Raw genomic sequence first — 21061 nt, 5'->3', positions numbered from 1 at the left:
CTTTATACTGTGTATTATACTTGTTTCCTTTCAGCCTTCATGTGACATAGCTATTTAATTTTAAACTGTCTGGAACAAGGTCTGCCTCTATTATCCATATGCCTGTCATGGAGCACAACAGGGGCCCTCAGTTATTGAATGAGGCTGATACTCCTAATAATAATTGTCACTGATCTCCTGCTTAGCATAAAATTCCACAATAGAGCTGAAAGGCTCTTCTCCTAAGACATCTAGTGGTATTTTTTAACTACACCGGAAATATGCTTATGGGGTAGGCTGGATTGTTTGTCTCCGATTTTAGGAAGTGAACAGATGTAACAATTTTCTATAATTTGGTTTAGTGCAGATGCTGAAATGGGGCATTCACAATAAAATATACGCAGTATATGTAATTTCAGCTGGATCCTCTGGTGTTTTAAAGTAAAAATGTGTACCTGCAAGCTGTTTTATGGTTTCTCAGTCATAATTATCTCTGTTACACAGACTGCTACAACTACAACTCTTTCTTTGTGTGCAAGCTTTTTAACAATGTCTTGACAATTTTGTGAATTTTGCAAGGCCTGGTATTCTCCTTTTGCTTTGCTCAGAAGCCTGTTAAATTGTTTAATTTCTCTTTGCGGTAAATTTATGAAGTAATCAAATCAAAGAAGGTAGCAGCAGATAATCTACACGAGAAGCTCTTGCACAAGGCTGAAAGAAGGACCAGTTTAAGAATCTCAGAGTCTAGATAATTAACACATTAACAACTTTAGCTGCGAGTATCTGGTTTGACAATAGAAAAGAAGCATTCATCTCCTGCAATTGCATTATTATATTATGACTGGAAGGAGACTGGAAATGAAGGTTAAAATTCTTAACAGCTGCTGCCTGGTGCATGCACTTGAAAGAGTCTGTTCTGCTGCCTGTGGCATTTCTCAAGGGATGCGGGAGCTGATGAATGACAGTGATGCTAATGCTAAAGCACCAGATATTTATTACATGACTACCTAAACGTGGTCTTGACTAGTTCAACATTTAGGTTAAGGGTCCTCAACATCACTTGCTAATGACTCAGCAACCAACCTGACAAACAGATATGGAATAGCAGATACTGCTCATGTTTTTAATATTATATACATACCATTGGGGTTCCACTGGTCTTCCCCTCCCAATACGAACAAGAAGTTTTCCACTTCCACCACGCAGTGATGGGCACTGTTATATGGCATAACTGCAAGCAGAACAAGAATTCTGTATCAGCACAGGGCTCTGATTTCATATTTTGTTTGCAAAGGTACAAAATACAAAACTGGAATTAAATCTGTTGGGAATAACAGGGAATGCATCACCCAAAGCGCGTTCAGTGAATCAACAGCAAACAAAGCCACTTATCAATCATTTCACATCATCCAATCTTGCAGATAGCTGGGGCAAAAAAGCTGGAATTTTGGTCCCTCCGCATCCATGCACCTGTCCAATTGCCTTATCTGCTGCTTGAAAAGCAACTTATACAAAGGGCTGAAGTTGTCTGATATTTTCCTGAAAATAAAAAGCTCCTAGGAATCCTCGTACGCTCGGAAACATTAAAAACCCCAGCCCAGCTTTGTTCCGTTGGTAATGTTTCACAAGAAGAGTCAGTGTGTTCAGTAGCTTCCTATTACACAGCAATGAACAAGCTGCATTTCCATACAGTTTTAAGTTTTTAAATTAAGGTCCTGCTGATTTAATGCCTTTTCCAAATGTATACGCTTAATTTCCTGTACAATGTCATTAGCAGCACAATCACACATTTTCTATTCATCTAATCAGGAAGCCCTTTGTTAACAGAGATCAAAACTGTGGCATTAGGTTTGCAATAGGCTTTTTTGGGGAGGTGTTGGGATTACTAAGATCTAGCTACAGCCACAATAAACAATTTACTATTTAATTTACATTCCAAGTGCTAAGACACACACACACACAAAGAACAGGGTGCATATATCCACATTGTGCTGTGCCATACCACACTACTGCAATATTAAAGGGTAAACGTAGACGCAGTATTAGTTATCATACCACATGCAGTAGTTTTGGCCCAGTGACACCAGTAGGAAAAATGATGTCCTTGTTCAGCTCATCATATGGGTACCTTAAATCTAGGTGAGGACAAATGGGGAGGTGATGTGCATGTACAGGCAGGGAACTTATTGCTTGACACGGATCAACAGAGCACTTAGGAAACCAGTGCAGTGGGAAATCAATATGACTCAGGGCCAGCTCTTACTTTGTGCTCTTTTGCCAATGCCAAAAAAAAAAAAAAGAAAAAAAGAGGCAGCCTATCTCACACTTGGATTATTTTGGGTGATATATCTCTCATTTCATTTGTTTTATTATCTTTTATTTTTCTCAAACGCGGTTGTGCAGTATAGCATATGCAAATAATAATACGCACAGTTTTGTTATTTAGGACACATTTTCTTAAAGATCAAGTGGGCTCATTTAAGCTTCTTACTGAAGTTTTTGCCAAGGCAATGATGAATAAGTAAGGTACATTTTTAGTTTTCAGTAAAGGTCGAATATCATTTTCATACTCTATGCTCTCGCAAGTCATATAAGCGAAGCAATTCTTAAACTGGGCAGTTGGTTTCAGTAAAAATGCATTAATTAAGGTTATTTTTTACTGGTAAACTGTATATAACTAGGAAGCAATGCTACACTAGGCACTGTATAAGAATTTATACTGCTCAAAGCAGGATTAAAGAGTAAGAGATATTTTGACACCTTTTTAACCCCCAAATCTTTGGTCTCAGTCATTTGCTCATTTTAAAATCTTTCATCTTTCAAAACGCCAGTATTGTCCTTGATTTGGTGGATGTACAGAATGAACCTGGGTCTCCCATGGGGAATATCGTCTCCCTTAGACCCTTGCTGGGGCGCCCCTGGCTAGAAAAGACTCCCTGGAGTCACTCTGCAGGTCACTGATTTTTACCTTACCCACTGCTCTATTATGTTTTCAAATGATGTCCAAGTCAATGTTTGAACCCTCAGCCAAATTCCTCCTTCGGGCCATTTGAAGGGATACAGCATTTATCAACAAGAACAGTGCACACATGCATATTTTTCTCATTTTGTGTTTCCATTTTTGCAAACACTTTTGTTTATTTATCCTCCATATTGACACAAACAGGGCCAGTAGAGGAAGAAATTATATTTTAAGCTTTTCTGCTATTCCCATGCATATAAACTATGCAGTAAGACTCCCACACTTATGATGATAATTAAACCTTGAAAACTAAGGGCTTAATCCGGGCTTCTACTTAACTTGATGGCAACATTCCCACTGATACGGGATTGGGCCCAAAAGACCTGAACTATCATCAGTAACTCACGGGAAGTTTGCCTGAGGAAGGAGAGCACTGTTTGGGAACTAGAAGGAAAGGTGACTATAAGAAAATGGTGCAGACCTTTATTGTGACCTCTGTTTCTTACCGAGCTCTGAGGAAAACGCTGTTCTCGCTGCCCTGAGTCTGGCCTGCAGTCAGCAAGGCCAAGCGAAACCAGGAAAATTCAGAACGATGGGAATCCGCAACAGTTTTACGGTTATAAAACATCCCTTGAAAGCAGTAGGAAACCTCTGCTCCACAACACAACTCCTTAAGAACAGATGTCTGTATGGGACGTAACTTCGGGGAGCTACAGCCCAAACCAAGCACCAGTGACCGTGCTAAAATCAGCTGCCAGCAGCAACGACCTCCCCCAGCTCCCCGGGGCTGCCCGGCTGTAACAGGAAGGATCTGGCCCATTTCGCAGCTCACGTTAATTTTGCACCAGCCTTTGCCTGCTATTTGTTCCAAGCACATGAAAAGCACATCTCCTCCTTCCTGGATTGCAGCTCAGCAGAGCACCTGCCTGCCCGGCAGGAAGGGTATTGACGGGACGTTTTTACGCCACGCTCACACACAGCCCGGTGCGAGTTTTTAGCGTGTCAGTCAGTGAGTTAGAGGGAAAGGGTAAGGAGAAGCTAATCAGGATGAAATGAGATTAAAGGCTGTCTAATTTTACAGCAACTGTGATCCATCAGCCACTGTGAAAGTGACAGTGGAAATGAATGATGGAGACAGACAGGTGGGGCTGTACATTTCACTGATTTATCCTCAAATGCACTGGGCCTTATTTTATTGAGTGAACATGACCGCATTTATCATGACTGTCATCTAAACCCACTTCCCTCCATTTAAAAAGGTCACTTTACTAGGAGGGAGTAGGATAGAGGCACTTTCAAAACAGATTTAAAATTTAATAACACATGTTTATAAAACCTTGTGCAAGAATTCTCAACTTTATTAGAGACTGGTTTAAAAGGAAGGAGAAAAGACTAGTAAACAGAGGAAAAAGAGGGAAAAAAGTCATGGTTCTCTGAGAAACATGCTCAGCCACCAAGGTGATAGGTGCTCAAGCATTACTTGAGCCAGACAGATACAAACTGATTGCACAGAGCAGGCAGAACTCACCTCTTCCAACCCTCTTCCCCCAACACATGCTTTCCAAAGCTCTGGTGGTCTCAGGAGAACCAACTGCTGCTCTCCTGGACCGAGAGCAGAAACAGAGAAGACAACACGGCCACCAGGCCGCCTCTCCTGCGATGTACGAGTCCTCTCTAGTGATCCTCAGTTAGAGTGGAAGGCAATTTCTCAGATAGAGGTACAAAATATTCAGAGCTTTTTAGGTCCAAACCACACTTTTGATTTACACTTGAGAATGACCTGGAAGGTAGCAAAGCCAAGAGCATAGTGGTCCTTGTTAAGATATACATCATTAAGCAAAGTCAGTGATGCTGTTGAAGAGCGACACTGCTGGACGTTCTCCAGACACAGACACAGGCAGGAGACACAACAACACTCTGCATGTAAGGATGGTCCTCCCAGGCAAAACTCCTTGCACCAAGCCGGGACCTGCTCACACATCCAGAGTCTGACACTTGCAGCCAAATGCTCGTGAAGCAAAACACACTCAAGCAGAGGGGCTTTGGTTTGCCAGCACTGCCCCTTCAATACTCAGTACGCACCACGCAGTCATGCTCATCACATCCAACAGCCCGTGCAGACGACACAAGAGGAGAGTCCCTTTCAAGGACCAGGATGCCATCACCAGAGGACAAAAGGAGACCGTAAGGACCTTCTACAATACTAAGAACACAACCTGTCGGCTACATAATATCCAGCCATTGCAACCTGAGAACGAGGTAGTTTCAGTTCTCTAGAGGGCAGATTAGTATGAGAAGATATTTCATTCCAACACAAAAGACACCTCCAAAAATGTTCTAGAAGATGGCAATTTGTTCATGGCAGAGGCACAATATTCATTTCATTTCCAAACTTCTCCCCCAGATTTTAGTGCGATTACAGCTGGTCCAACTATTTGCTAAAAGCAGACTATCAGATACTGATTGTCTTCTCTTAGGTTCATAAGTACTATGCACAAAGGCATTTACTGTTGTATTTATTAGTTGCTATTACTCACCAGTGAGGTTATGTAAACAGCAGCTCTGTGAATTGTTCAGTTCAACTGTTAGTTATTTAATAATAATTAATAACAATTTATTTAAATAATGATTTAATTAATTTAATAATAATTAAATGTTAGCTATTTAATTATTAAATAACTATATTTAATATTTTTTCCAGTAACACACCAGTGCCAACTTTGACTGTGAGTTCAACTCAGGGAGGACATGTGGGGCAATCCAACCACAGCCATCACAAGCCAAAAACTCTAAAATGACCGGGATGAAGCACTCTGCCCCAAAGGCACCTTCTAGAGGCAGTGCCTGGATGAGCTGTGCTCCAGCTACGCCATGGAGAACTCCACGAGCTCCAGCTGCACTTGTCCCTAGTCCCGTACCTGTTCCCTGTCACCTCCATTCAGATGGTCACAGGTCACGGAGGACTGGGGCCCCACTTCAGCTGAGGCTGCAGGTGACCAAAGCCAAAGTCTGCCTTCAATTCAAGAAGGCAGAAGCACAAAGAAATTATTTGGGCTGATTAAAGTCCTAGGAATCATCATGACATAGTCAACATATCGGTGAAAATACCACATTTTTTGTTCAGTTGTTAACAGATGTTATCTCAGAACATTCTTTAGAATCACATCATCCAGGCTTGCTCAGCTTGGTTCTCAGTTTAATATTTAACGCATTTTTTTTCATATATGCATGTCTAGAATAAGATACCTCCATTCATAGTGATGCACCAGATAACGTACACATGACTAGTATTCCTGGGATGCACAGCTCCTCCTGAAATAAACTGTTCTAAAGTTCCTTGGATGTGATTCCGAGTAAAGACCTCTCTACTTCTATGAGTGATACTCACTCAACTGCAGGCAGCTTTACTGGGTTTTCAGCAGCACATATATCTGACTGTTTGCAAGAACAAATTCTACCCATATATTTTTAAAGCTGGAAGCACACATTTGGGTTTCATTCAAATAATAAAATAAACGTGGCCTCCTGAATCAGCAGTGTTGAGTTTCCACCTTCGCACTTGACGCTCCTGTGCCAAAATTTGGACATACTCGTCAACGTGCTGTGTTTAGGGAAGCTACCCACACCCTGCAGCACCCACCCTCCTTAGGTGGAAATAACTCCATGCAGTTGAGCTGCCAATGTAACGCCTGAGAAGCAAATGCAAAATAATACACCAAACTCCTTGTCAGGGAGTGGAGCAGTGGGATACACTGTGCAGTCCTGTGGGAATGCTAAAAATGACAGTTTCAGGAACCATGAACAATTCCCCTTGTTTTGTTATCCTCTGCTTAGATGCTGACCATGCCCACGCAGTTCCCTTCACGGAGTGTGCAGAGTCTGGAGCAGACAGTTCATCATGCAGCACTTCTTGCCCACCACTGTGAATCACGCAGCGTTGCCTCCGTGACGGTTTTTCCCCAGTGGAATATGCTGTATACCTACTCAGGCCTGGATTTATGGTATCTAACGTAGAACCCAACATATATTAGTGGAGAATGACATCTCGTCACATCGTAATAGTCTCATGATGAAACATTCAGGTGTGACACTTCACACAACAGAATTTCCTTATGGAAGAAATGATGAATAGTCTCCGATGGGATGACACCACGGCGCAGTTACCAGGAAGCCCCAGAAAGAACCACCACATTGTCCCAGCAGAGACTTTCAGATCCTCCAGGACAGCTGCTCAAGGACACGCGTTTCCTTTACTAACAGTATCAGAGGAGGAAAGACCCCGATGAGCAGTGGTGAGTTAATGCTTGTTTCCAGTCCGTGGCTTAGTTTCTGCCTAACCCTGATAGACTTCCATATTCTGGTCTGCTCTGAAGACACCCTTGAGAGCTCAGCACAACCACAAACACTCCTTGCACTTTCCTGGCAGGATCCTGTCTGTGCTGCTCACACACCTGTTTTTGAAAGAACTCACCATTTGCAGGAATGGTCTGACTGGGCTCTTACTGCCCCAAAAGCTCCACCTTTCACTGACTTCTCTCTCAGTCTCAGTACTTCCTATCCTACTTACTTCCCAGTTAACCATCCACTAACAGTTTTTTTTTAAGAGGATCTAAAGTTGTTTTTCTTCCCACTAAGTCTGAAGTCATTCACGGGCAAGATGGAAAAAATGAGGTTTTCCATTTGAAAAATTCTACTTGGGCAAGACATGTGTTCCCATTCCATCATATTAACAGTGTATTGTCCATACACTCAGAATGTGATCCATAATGGTCAAAAGTGAAACTTCAAAAACTTAACCACTATGAATTTTTGGACTTTTCCTTTACAATCAAAACATTTGTTTACAAGCAAAAGTCCAGCACTTATAGAAAGCACCAGACAAAACAGAAAAGTGTAGAAGCATCTGGCCAATGCTTACCCCTGAACAAGAGTCTTAAAAATGCCTACTTGACCAGAAAACATACACCAGACATGCCGGGTATCTGAGGCCAAGCTAGGAAAGTCCAACACGCCAGACTCCCACATCCCCATTCCATGGTATGCAGAGGCAGGAATGTGCAGTAATATATGAATGTGCCTATGCCACCTAAAGAATTTTTATATTTCTGGAGTCTCTGCCTTAAAAGGAGAAGCTTAATGCAAATTTCCCGACCACAAGAAGGCATGGAGCTCACCTCCAAGGACAGGACACTTAGGACACATATTGCCAAGGTCTGAGGGTATGGCCATAACCAGCCTCGTAAACCTGCTCCCAGCTCTCTCCCTGGCTCTCAATCCCTTTGCTCTTGGCCTTGCTGAGTCCACCTGGCTGCAGTCTACCCCGGCCATGCCCAGAGGTGTCAGCGGAGCCATCAGCAGCCCCAGATGTGCCACCGTGCTCATACCCCTGGGCTGATCCACATCCCAGGAGGGGCCGAGATCTGCAGCCTGCACATCCATCTGACTGCACATTCCTGCTAACTCTGAGCAAAAAGACACTCGGAGATGCCCTGGCAGAACGGGAAGCCGTCATCACCATGAAAACCCTCACACAGAGAAAGGAGTTTAGGTACGAGGGAATGAGTGTCTTACAGATGACACGTTTTCATGACAGGCAGAAATAAATACAATTTATACTGTTTCCACTCAGGATGGACAATGATAGCTGATTTTAAAAAGTATTAACCACACGGCAAACAAATACAGAAGGCAATACAAGGAATCAAATCATGCAATGTGTAGAATGTGAAAGACCAGGTTCCCCAAAAGAAACCAGAGAGAAATGGCTTTCTCCTAAAACTCTCCCTGCGGGTGGGCTCCCAAGGAAGGGAAATGGGAGACTCACCCACACTTCCCATATTCAGAGAAGGGAATTTGATTCAACAAACAGACCAACTCTTTTATGTAAAATGACACAGACCACTCACTCTTGTGCATCTACACAGAGGTGATAAAATGAGCATGTCTATCTACATAAAATCCATTTATAGATCTAGACCAGATCTGTGCTAACTTTCTTTTTCTGTCTATAATAATAGTTCTGTTTAGTATTTTCAAAAGAATTACTGTGAAAAATGCTGTGACACCTGCTCATAAAGCATCAGAAAAAAAAAAATGTTCCAAATGAGCATTCACACCAAAGGAAGTTTGGAAACATCCAAACAGGAAACAGAAGCAAACCCATGTTTCTTAAGATTAAATATCAAGATGAATATCGTAACACAAATAGCTGCTATTTAAATCAAGCAGTGTCAAAATTCATGTACTGAACCCTGTTCATGTCCAATGACTCACAAATAATTCGCAAATGACACATCAGTGCTTGGTCATGGACTGCTGACGAACAGGATAAAAGGTGAAGTTTATTTAAATCACTGTTCCTGCTGAGACTGTAGGATTGGAAATGTACCATATAGTAATTTAAATACACAAAAACTTTGAAAATACACAACAAAGTTCCCAGCCTGGCTTGCATTCCTTGTTAATGGTGTTGTTTTTGCAAACTATACTGCTTGGAAAAGTATTTGATTTAGTTATGCAGGTGAAGGGAAACTAGGTCTGGGAGAGCCTGCATGAACAAATCTAGGCCGCACTACGCTAATAACTGAGGCTCTGGCTCTGGGCTTGTGGAGACTGAGATTAACTTAAAAGAAGCAAAAATCCGGAGGAGCAGCCGGCGATGGGACAAGATCAAGGCTGAGAGGACATGGCAGAAGGGATCCAGACCGGAGGAAAAGATGGATGAACCTGACAACACAGGAAAACGAGCCTGTCCAGAGCCCCCAGGGCTTGACTCTTCACACTCCTCTGCAGGCAGCAGCCCCTGGTGAAAACTTGTGCTGTTTCACACGCACAGCTTGGACGAGGGGTGGCGGAGCAGGAGGAGAGGCCATGAGAAGAAGAGGAGGATCCATGTCTGGGTAGCAGCTTACAGCACTGGTGAAACCACAGCCTCAGCACAAGGATCCAAGCTGTTTAAATGACTCTACCTCAGCACCGTTGTGGTCCTCCCCTCTCACAGCCCCGGCATTCGAGGCCCCTCTTCGTGCCAGCTCACTGGCACCCCTCAGCGAGTCCTTTCAAGGCAATCACCTGGCAGAAAAACAACCCAGAACACAAAGCAGTAGATTTTCATTTTGGTTTAATGCCATGTACAGGCTCACCAAGGGTTCAAACTGCTTCCAGCGCTGGCACGCAGGAGAAGACAGATCATGGATTGGAGCCTGGTGGAAAGAAACTTGAGGGGCAGCGATAGCTCCATCCACCACATGACCATCCCCACGCTGCCCTCTGGAGGAACCAGGCAAGAGTGAAAATGGCTCCTGCCTGGGAGAGGTTGCCTCATTTCTAGAAGCAGTGCAGACAGGGGACAGAGCAGACCCTGCCTTTGCTGCACATTTCTGCTGCGGTGCGAGATGAGAGCCCAAAGCCACGTTTCTCCATGCCTGCCCGTTTCCCCATCCTGGGGACGTTAACTATGTGTGCAGCGTTTCCTGAACACCTGATCCCCATGGCTGACACGCAGGAGCGCCCCGTGCCCGCTGCCGTGACTGAAACCAGCGGCAGAGGTGGTCTGGAAAGCAAGGGCTGAGCCGTCCTGAACTGGGCACCCCAGCTGGAGGGATGCCATTGACTTGGAGCCCATCACACCTCTGTTCCTCACCTGCAACATGGGCATCTGCAAGGAGGATGGTGCAAAAACCCAACACGGAGTAAAGCACCACGGCGAAAGCCAGCGCAGCACTCGGGCACCGCTGAGACAAGCACTGTGAAGAAAAGCCAGGCAAGAAATTCTGCCTTCAGAACAAGATTTTAGGAGCTTGCTGTAGATGGGATCTACATGCTGGGTGGCAGAGGCAACAGTTCTGCGAGCAGAAATGTGGCACGGGTCCTTCTGCACACTGACACGTGACGAAGAGCAGCATGCTAGGCAAGGGAGGCTGCAATACACCCACAGAAGCAACTTAATTCCCCCATTTCCCAACTTCAGAGGGCTTGGTATTACCACCTTTCTAATGCTCTTTTGAAGTAATCTATGCCGGACCGAAGTTGTTTGCGTTTGCTACACCCTGTTTTGGCAGGCAGCTAACTCCTGCATCCTGCGGCCAAGCCGGCATGTCTGGACGGGTCAGGGAAGTGCTGCAGAGTTCAAAGTCCATCAAGTTCAGATGGTGGGACCGTCTCCTTGCATTCATTTCGCGCCCAGTTTCCTCTCCCCTGGTACTTTCCTCGGGTGCCACTAGATGGTGTTGACTGTTCTCAGCTTCCTCTGCTCCTGGAAAGGCTTCCAAATGATATTTTTTTGGCTGTGGGTTTTCCAGCCAACTGAAAACAAAAGGGTGAAATGCAGCACAAAACAAGACCTCGCCAGCTTCCTCCCAAGCAGTTAGCTTCTGCGTGTTCCTCATGTTCGCCGTGAAAGGAGAGAAATCAAATGGAGTACACACAAAAACCAAGCGCTCAGGGCACCGATCCTGCCCGGGGCTGAGCTGACTGCAACGAGTGCCGCGAGCGCTCAGCGGCGCTCAGGCTTTGGCACGGCAACGGTCATACCTGCTTGGCCTCGTCTTGTCTCAGCTGCCACCCCAGGCTGCACGAGCACCAGCCAGCAGTGACTTCGCTGGCAGGGCCGCACGTCTGCTTCGTGCTGCACGCTCGCAGCCCGGGGAAACACGTCGGGCACGGCTCCCGTCGCGGCGCCCGCGCGCCAAACCTCGCTCGCTCCCTCCCACTTCCAGTCATGGAAGCTGGGTAAAACAACACGCTGCTTTCTGCAAAGAGAGTGCTTCCTCATTCCCGGAATGAGGACGGAGAGGGACGATGCAAGGAAACTGTGATACAGAAGAAAAAAAAAATACAAAAACAACTCTTATGGTAATACAGGGAAAATAAGAATCCTTCTACAACAGTTACTCCTTCTGAAAGGTGCTTTGCTCAGCACTAGTCCAACACCAGACTGCATCGTGGTGGCCATATTCCTCAAGCTCTCTTCTTCCTTCCCTGAAGGAGGATTCTGGGGGCAAAGGCACCCAGATTTTAAAGCGTGCCCGTTCTGCATGGCACGCACGCTGGGATCAGGTTTACCTCTGCACGCACTGCCCACTGCACTACACCTTCTGTGACCCTTCCCAACTGCTTACAAGAACCATCTCTCTCTAGAACCATCCCAGCAGTAACACTATTTGTTATTAAATCCATATATAAGATAGAGCCAAGTCTTCCCTGCCAACATGCAGCTTCCTCCAAAACGCAGGTATCCCAGATCCCACATAGGGAAGCTTCTCAACACCCAGCCTTGGCTTGTCTTGGGAGCTCCTATTTCTCTTCCCCATGACCAAGAAAAGAGGAGCCCAAACAAAGGATCATTTTAAAGCCAGAATATCTTTTCTTCCTCCATTCTGGCAAGGGTAGAGAAACTGATATTCCCTCCTCCAAGTCAGGAGAGGAAGACTGCCTCCGGGATAGCTGCTTGGGAAGCTCCTAGCGCGGTGCACCAGGCAACACTTGTTGAATCCATTGCCAACCTTCAGGTCCTTCAACCTTGTGGGCTTCAGTATTTGCTCCTTACCCTAAGGCACAAGCACTGATCACCCAAATATTTTCAAAAATCACAATCCAGACCATTAAATGCAAAATGCTCCATATGCTTGGTGTCCCTTCTATTTCCATTCTGTCTTCTGAGTCTCTAAAGTGACACATTCTTATTTTACTTTGCAACCACTAGATTAACCCCTCTTCACTTAAAGAACAATCAGGTGAAGCAAGAAGTTTCATCTTAAACAAAATATCAAATGTGCAAGATCAGACATAAAATTGTTAGCAAAGCTGCTAGCGTAGCTCAAGAGCAACTTCTCTGAAATAATTAGAATTAGAAACTCATTGAAGCTTAATTTGGACTCTAGAAAAAGGGCACTATTATTATTACTCTGTGATGGGATGGTCCCAGTACCAGAATTGTTACTACATAATACAGAGATATTTAACTTTAATATTATATTAATGACTTGGCTCTGAATTGTGTGCTCTCAGGTTCTCTCTTGCTTTAAAACTTCCTGTCATTCCCGTCAATAGGTGGTTGGAAATAACACATGCTACCAAGGCATACAGAAACCATCAGCTAAACTGTACATTATATACTTCTACTGTACATTATATACTTCTTTCCAGACTTTCAGTATCGGTCGGTGGATTACCATAGTGAACCATCATGAATCATTTTTAAACAGAGAGCAGCACCTGCAGCACCCTGCAAGGGGTCCTCTATGTCAGCCTACTGCTCGTGAGCATTTGGGAGAAGTTTGGGACAAAAGCATTTGCGACGGGGCACAAGGTCATCAGTGACTCTACAAGCAGGGCCAAATGACCTTGGTAGCGCATGGTTAAATGGCCAAATGTGAAGGATTTTTTTTTTTCAAAAAGGAATAGAAGTTGATGGATCAACAGAAGCTTTCTGCATAAAAACATCTTCTCCTAGAACATCCAATTTAGCATTATTCAAAAAGCTAGCATTATTTAAAAATTCATCTTGACTTCTGTGAGCACCACTGTTTTGTGCCCACGTGCCCTGGGATGAAGGCAGATCACAGGGAAGCTTCACAGGGCTTCACGGCTGTTGTAGACCTCAGAAGTTAGGGAAAAAACCCGTAACTCTTGAGTGTCTAGATGATGGCCATGCCCTGGAGCTCCGCTGGAGACGGTCTGCGAGGCGGCAGGAGAACCACGGCTCCAACTGTGCTCTTTGCTCCTGCGAGGTGAAATTCACCCCGATGCAGAAAGCCCCTGAAACACCCTGCACGTTGAACAGAGCCCAGTGTGAGGTGTGAGCACTGCGGGAAGCCCTGACGGGGCCACCTCCGCCCCGGGTCTCGCTTGCCCTCCTGAAGCTGGTGGGAGCCTGGGAATGCACAGCTGGTCCCAGCGCTTGTGATTCTGCTGAATAAAACAAAGTTTCAATGAGCTTGTGCAAACAGTAATGGAAGCACAGCTGGGAGACAAGGGCTGCCTGGGGACCAGCCAGAAAGCTGCAGTTTGGACACCACAGATCATCCCGCTCTTGACACCGTTTTAGTCTCCTGGAGACAGCAGAGAGAAACTCTGTCCCCTGTTAATGCACAGTGTATAGAGTTGTTTACAGACAGTACTTAGCAAAGTACTTAAGCATGTATTTAAACACACTGCTGAACATCAGTGTGATTAATACTTTGCTGAATTAGAGATATGATACAAATACATTTTTCTGCTGTTGTAATTTTTCATTATATACGCTTATAAGCTGGTCATAAGGATTTTCTTTCAGTTTTGCATCAAGCAAATGAGCTAATTTGGGAATAAAATTCTACCTTACTTATGCCTGCACAGTGCCTTTTGCATGCACGAGGGCAGAAATCTGCTCTGCGGCCTTTAATCAGACCTCTGTCTGGTTAGCGTTTAACAAATCATCTAGAAAAAAAAGGGGGTTTTTTGCATCTTTTTGATTTGGCACCTGTTTGACATTCCTTTCATGTCATTTCAATGAGAAAGTCCCTCTTACCTGTGGCACACTGGGGCTATGCATGTATAGAAGCTGTAACTGTTGAGCAGGGAGCAAGCAGCTGGTGGTGAGAAAGGGTCGGGCCAACTTATTCTAAACTTCAGCATGTAAAACTGGGGGACAAGAGGCTGTCCCAGCAGCTGAAGGTTATGGGGATGAACAGCCACATCACACACTGTCACTGCAACGAAACAGCCTTGATGGGCTTAATAGTTTTAGCCCATCACAGCCATATCACAGCCGAAGATCCCTCTCTTCTAAATTAAAACCAAACTGTGCACATTAAGTATTTTATTGGGGAGCAACGGGAAGATTTTACGTGATCCAGCCACGGATGAATTAGTATTAGAAGACCCCACGGCCTCCCCTGCAGCCTGGGGACGCGGCTCCCGTGCAGGGCACCGTCCCAAGCCATGACCTTGTTCCCCTCGAAGGGCCCAGGCCAGGCCCGGGCTCCCTCCTTGCTCGCTGCTCCGCCTGGGATTAAGCAATGGGATTTCCACCATTTCCCATGGGAGCTTATTCCACAGCCTAATAGATCTCAATGTCAGGAAGTTTTTTCCTGATACTCAGCCATAATTCATATCCATGAATTATGAGCTACTGTCGACATCACACCCGTTGAGGCATTCCTAGAGCCTGCTTCATTTAAAATTATATGCTCTAGTTATGCAGGGTTTCTGTGCACTAGGGCAAAATGCTTTTTCTGCAGGTTAATTCATTACTATTCAATTTGTTAACACTTTTTTTTTTTCCTGTGTGAACAGTCATTCTGCAGTTACACACCCTATTGTAGCACAATCCCCATTTGGGAGTAAAAGCGCAATATATAAATATGGCAAAATAACAAAATAACATACCTCCTCCCAGGAAAAAAAAAAATAACAGCCCCAAAAAGATGTATTCATCTATTTCTGCAGATATTTACTCCGACATTCAGTTAACTGAACGCAGTAGCTCATACAATATCTAGTACGAAACAGAAAGCTTAGAAGTTAAGTAAGTCCATAACAAATTTTATGTCTGTTTTACATGGGAAGGTATTCTATCAAGCCTTGAGAAAACAGGAAAATTGAGAAGAGTTCTACTTCCTACTAATAATGAGCCGATGAGGACACGCAAGACTGAACTAACAAAGCTGAGGACCAAGATGTGCACTTTTCCCCCTAGTAGCACCTACAAAACTGAGAAATCTGTTCTGCAAATTGTGCACAAAACACTCCATGTGAGGAAACTTTTGTGTAAGGGATATATGAGAGGAAGTATCAGTTGCTAAAAAAAAATCCTGAGGATTTCTGAGAGCTTTTTATGAGCTCATCTTGCCCAGCTAGTAGTGTTTTGCCATCTTGTTTGCAAACCATTTATATATAAACCAAATGTCACATTAGATACCGATAAAAAGGAATGCTTTCTAAAGCAAGCAACAAGCAACACACCAGAGTTCATTTTCATCTCTATACATGCCAAGCTCCCATTAATGCTACATAAATCCTTGGGCAAGCAGATGAGAACAAACGCATAAATTTTACCTAAAATCATCTAGGAAACGGATAGCCAAGTTTGCAGCAAGCACCAAACGCACACAGTGCAACCCCGTTTGTTATGGAAGCCATTTCAGAAGCTGATTTTTCAGAGACGGTGGCCAAGAAGTGTTAAGGAACCCACACAGGATGGGGACAACATCTTTGGTGATACTTCCTTTCACTGCAAATTTTGTTGCTTTGTGGAAATCTGCATCTAGCCTGGAGGGATAATCACTGTGGACAAGGAACATCCCACCCCTAGCTGCTACTCCTGCCCATTGGCTCAGTTGCCTTGAAATACTGTAGATCTGTTACAAATAAGCAGAAAGTCTCAATTGTAGTGATGAAAAAGAGTAATTTGTGAATGATTTGCTCACACTAACCCTTTATCCTCTGAGGGTTTTACCTGAAAGAAGGTGAAAGGAAGTTAATAGGGTGCTTGATCGAGGCAGGTACTGAGAATAGAAGTTATCACAAAAGATACAATCAAACATCATCTGTGCAAAAGCAGGAGCTAGCAACAATGTAATTAAAAGGGCAAATACACAGGCATGAAAAGAGAGAAGACTTTTATTGAAAGTTACTTCACAAGGCAGAATAGAACAAAATAATATTTAAGACACAAGTACAGTGTTCATTGTGAAAACACGCTGTGTTTTCATTCATTCTTAGGGCTCTATCTTGCTCTTAGATATGCAGGCATGCATCATTAATGGCACTTGCATGGTTGAATTCCCATACATCATCCTCCAAATGGGAGTTGTGGCTAACCTGTAGTATGTCATACATAAAAAAAAAGCCCTCTCTTTACTATCTTTATGCTTCTCACCACTATATTCTCATTTCTCTATATGTGAAAAGCATGTGGCTTATTGACAATGTGTCCGACCACATCAAATAAATCTTCTACAGATGGGCTTAACCTCAGATAGTTCTACCACTCTTTCGACTTTTCTCTGTATGAATCTCTCTTTGTGACCATACTTCCCTCATATATGAGATGCTACATGTGAGATGGAAAATACAGACAGAATTTGTATTTAAAATATCAGCCTTTAAGGCAATCGTCACGTTTATTTATGAAGGAGAATACAAGTGAGCATGTGCGTACGTGTACACGCACAACCTGCACACACATCCAACTCTTTTCAGTGGTGGCCACCAACAGAACTAGAGGAAATGGCCACAAACTGAAGCACCAAAAGTTCCACAGGAACTTAAGGAAAAATTTTCTTAACAGTGAGGGTGCCAGAGCACTGGAACAGGCTGCCCAGAGAGGTTGTGGAGTCTCCTTCTCTGGAGACCTTCAAACCCGCTTGGACGCAGTCCTGTGCCACGTGCTCTAGGTGACCCTGCGTGTGCAGGGGGTTGGACTAGATGATCTCTAGAGGTCCCTTCCAACCTTGAGCATTCTGGGATTCTATGATTTGTTAAACCTGCCCAGTGGGTTCAGGACTCCTCCTGCTCTAGCAGGTGCCAACGCTGGCGCGAGCTCCCCCGTGCAGGGCTGGCTCCGGCCTCGCCTCAGCGCTGAGGCAGGAGCTGCAGCTCCCGGCTACGCGGCCTAAGACACACAGAGCTCCACAGGGCTGCCAAGACCTGCTCAGCAGCACACATTTCCCATTAGCTAAGCATATACTTTCCTCAGAAGTAGCAAAAAAGAGGGAAGACATTTTCACTGGCGTATGCCAAGAGAATCTGTCCATCTGACTCACCTTTTGCAAACACTTTTCCTTCATTCCTTCACCAGGGGTTCAGAGGTAAGTGGGGTTTGAAACCTTCGAGTCTAACCCAAGCACTGGATACTGTAAGACACTATCATTGTTCAAAATGCAAAAGCTCTGAAGTGGGAGAATCCACTGAAAAGAAGTAACATTTCCAAAGCACAACACGGGCATCTAGTGGTACTTGGACTCACATTTACACCTTCAAGAATTTCTCCCGAGGACCCCAACAACCCCTGACATGAGCATATAAAACATGCTACCTGTCATGTAAGTAACCAACTCGGAAAAGAAAATACTAAAGAGGTATCAGAGAAAACTAGACAGAGCTCTTGGAAACAGATGAAGGATGAAGAAACTCCAGGAAATTCCAAACCAAAGGAAAAACACTGGTGGTGGCTGGGAGGCGGAGTGACCCCGCTGCTCTGCTGATGGCTACGAGGGAAGCCAATATTTTGCCCAGCTTCCAGGTGCCTTCCTCTGGGGAAGCTCGTGCAGCTCACAGGGATTCTGGGCCTCAAGCAGGCCCAGGGCTTGCTGACATTCCCCGTGCTGTTCCTGAGTGCTGTACGGGCCGCCGGCCGGAGCAGGGACCAAAGGGCAACTCAGAAAGCCAAACAGCCGAAGCACAAAAATGTTGCGTTCAGATGAGACTTCCCAGTGCGGAGGTGGCCTCATGTGCAAATGAAAACACATTTCCCCAGCCAACCTTCCAAGTGAGGAGAACGATACCGGTTTCCTAGCAAAACCTTTCAGCCTGATGAACTTCTGGACGTTTTCCCTTTCCTAACCCAATATGTCACCCGTGCTACACCTTTATTGAACAAAGATGGTGCCTTTTACATTAGTTACTGCAATACCTAAGCGTAAAGGCATTATTGCCCCCACAAGTATCTGACTTTATTTTTGATGCTCACTGAATGCTCTCCACAGTTCATGGAGATGGTGTGTTATCTAGGGAGCTTGAGGAATGGTACAATTAGTGTGTTATTGAAAAATAAAGTGCCAATAAGAAAGAAAAACCTGCTGCAACTTAAAAGGAGTGGAACGTGCCACCTACGAGTTTAGTGACATTTCCTAATACTTTATCCCTTTGTGAAAAAAGAGCCCTGCACTGCATGGGGGAGTCACCGTACACCTAGATATCTCTAAGAGGTAATTTCTCTCCTAGTCGTCACTTCTGATCAGACAGATGAATACATTGCTATAGGAAAAATATATATTAAAAAAAACTAAAACAATGACTGCATCGTTTTTATTTATTTCTTGCATTCTCTGTTCAGGTAGCAAGAAATTTAATTCCAGTTGGATCAGTCTCTTGTGATATTTTTTTCTTTCATTTAATATACTTTTTAAATGCTCAGAGGCATTATGACAGAAAAGCATGTATTTTTTGCCCTGCTTTATACCCATCATCCTTACCATTACAAGAAGACAAAAGCATTAAAGTAAAATTAATCATGTCAAAAGATTTTAGCAAAAAACAAGGGAGACCATGCATAAAGCATCGCTTTGTCTAGTGTGAAGTCACGCTCTGATTAAAAACATATAATGAAAGTGAAAGTAATACATCATTGCCTTAGCAGTAGGGTTTTTGGGAGAGCTATGCAATTCTGAACACATACACAAAAAAAATCTTTAGAGGCTCCGGTCTTTGGAACTTGCAATTATTACAGAATAATTCCAACAAACGTAACATTGTTTCACTCTTTAAAAGTTCGATTAATCTTAAGCGGTGCAAATTAAAATGACCAAGTGAGAGGAGCTCTGGGATTCAGCAAAGGTCCCTGGGAGGAGGGCAGCTAAAAGAGTTAAAGCAGATGTGGGGGCAAGTGGTTCTCACTGAGGAGGTGCGAGGTGGTGGCACAGGGAGCCCTGCTCTGTATCCAGCTGCACACAGCAGGGAACAGGGGAGTCCCCGAGCAGAGGAGTTTGGCTGTCCGCAGGGTCTGTCCCAGCAGCAGCCGCGGCCTCTTGCTGCAACGTGACGTGGAGGGCACCCGACTAGAAACGAACCTGTGTTTGTGAGCAGGACTGAGAAGACACCGCTCACTAAAGACTTGTTCACTGTATTTTGCCATGCAGTCTATTAAACTTTCTACTTTGCTCAGGCCCGACTGTGCCGTAAGAAATGTTTCAAACTGCAGAGCTGCGTGTACCTTAGGAATGTCACATCAGGACTGGGCCCACCAAGTATAATCAGGTGGCAGGAAATGCTTCTCATGTGCCATGTTTCCTTCCCTTTTCTTTCCCCCTTTTCCTTCAGTCTGTCTGTACTCTTGGTTGCCAACACAGAAAAAAAGAACTCTATGAAAAATACCAGCCAGGAAAAATACACTGTAATACGAGACTGTGAAAAATCTACCGATCCCTTGAGCCATAGTATTCTTGCCTATAGATGATGACATTAAAAAATTGGAAATGGGTGCGTGCCTCCCCTCCTCTTCTGGATCTATGAACAAGGCAAGTTGTTCTCCTGATATCTTTAAAATTACTCCCACTAGTAGTGATACGTTTGGTGCTCTGGGTAGCCAGGCAGAGAGAGGTGGGCAGTATCATCTGCCAAAACATCTCGCCACAGAGCGGGAACTAAGCCTGAAGAACCAGGCTACAAGGACTGAAATTCCCCTTGTCACACAAGCTCACGAGCAGGACACGGCTTTTGCTCTGTCCCTTTTCACTAGGGAGCAAACCAGCAGCTCCTCCTGTACACTGGTGGCTGTGGGTGCTCTGCAGCTCCAGGACGGGCAGCAGTGTCCAAGCAAAGGCTGCAAGAGGGAATGAAGCACATAGATAAAAAACGCTCCCTCCTTCATTCCCATTCTAGGGTTAGAATAAAAATAAATAGGCCAATTATTTTCCAAAACTGTGGAATGGGAAAGAGGCAGGAGTAAAAGAATAAAGGGAGAAAAATAATTATTAAAAATAATAGAGTTAAAATAAAATTATTTAAAATAGCAATTACTGCTTTTCCTAACAAAAAAGTATAACGTCCTTCAATTCCCACATACCAACTAAATGTTGTACTACATTGACACAGTATCATGCCTGCAGCATGCAGTCACCATGACATAGAGTATTTAGTTGATGGTCTTCTCTAAAACCACTCAAATCCAACTCTTCTGATGCTTACGCCCAGGCACTCCTATGCTGTACAGCCATCCTGATGTTTTATGGAAAGAACAAGATGCAAATACGACTGCAGCTTGTCCCCGGTGCCACACGGTTACCGTTTGGTAGGGAGGAATAGGATTTTCCACAAAATCAGACCTGTTCCAGTGTGCAAAGACACACGTTCCCCTCGGAGGAGCAGCAGCCACAAGAGCAGATCCGCTCTTAAGAGGACCACGAACACTCATGTGTC

The 21061-nt window shown here is 44.4% G+C and overlaps 1 protein-coding gene across 1 annotated transcript in view; it reads right to left on the bottom strand.

Moving 5' to 3' along the window:
• KLHL14 (kelch like family member 14) overlaps positions 1-21061 on the bottom strand; it is a 48045-nt gene that overhangs the window by 10351 nt on the left and 16633 nt on the right. The window contains exon 3 of the mRNA XM_088536352.1: positions 1121-1210. Within this exon, the coding sequence (XP_088392478.1) occupies positions 1121-1210 (90 nt within the window). The remainder of the gene's footprint in view (positions 1-1120; positions 1211-21061) is intronic.

The sequence above is a fragment of the Tinamus guttatus genome, unplaced genomic scaffold (assembly GCF_059628265.1).
Source record: "Tinamus guttatus ecotype Peru unplaced genomic scaffold, ASM5962826v1 Tinamus_guttatus_pri_ptg000659l, whole genome shotgun sequence".
Taxonomy (NCBI): Eukaryota; Metazoa; Chordata; class Aves; order Tinamiformes; family Tinamidae; genus Tinamus; species Tinamus guttatus.
This window is presented reverse-complemented; position numbering and strand designations above follow the sequence as displayed.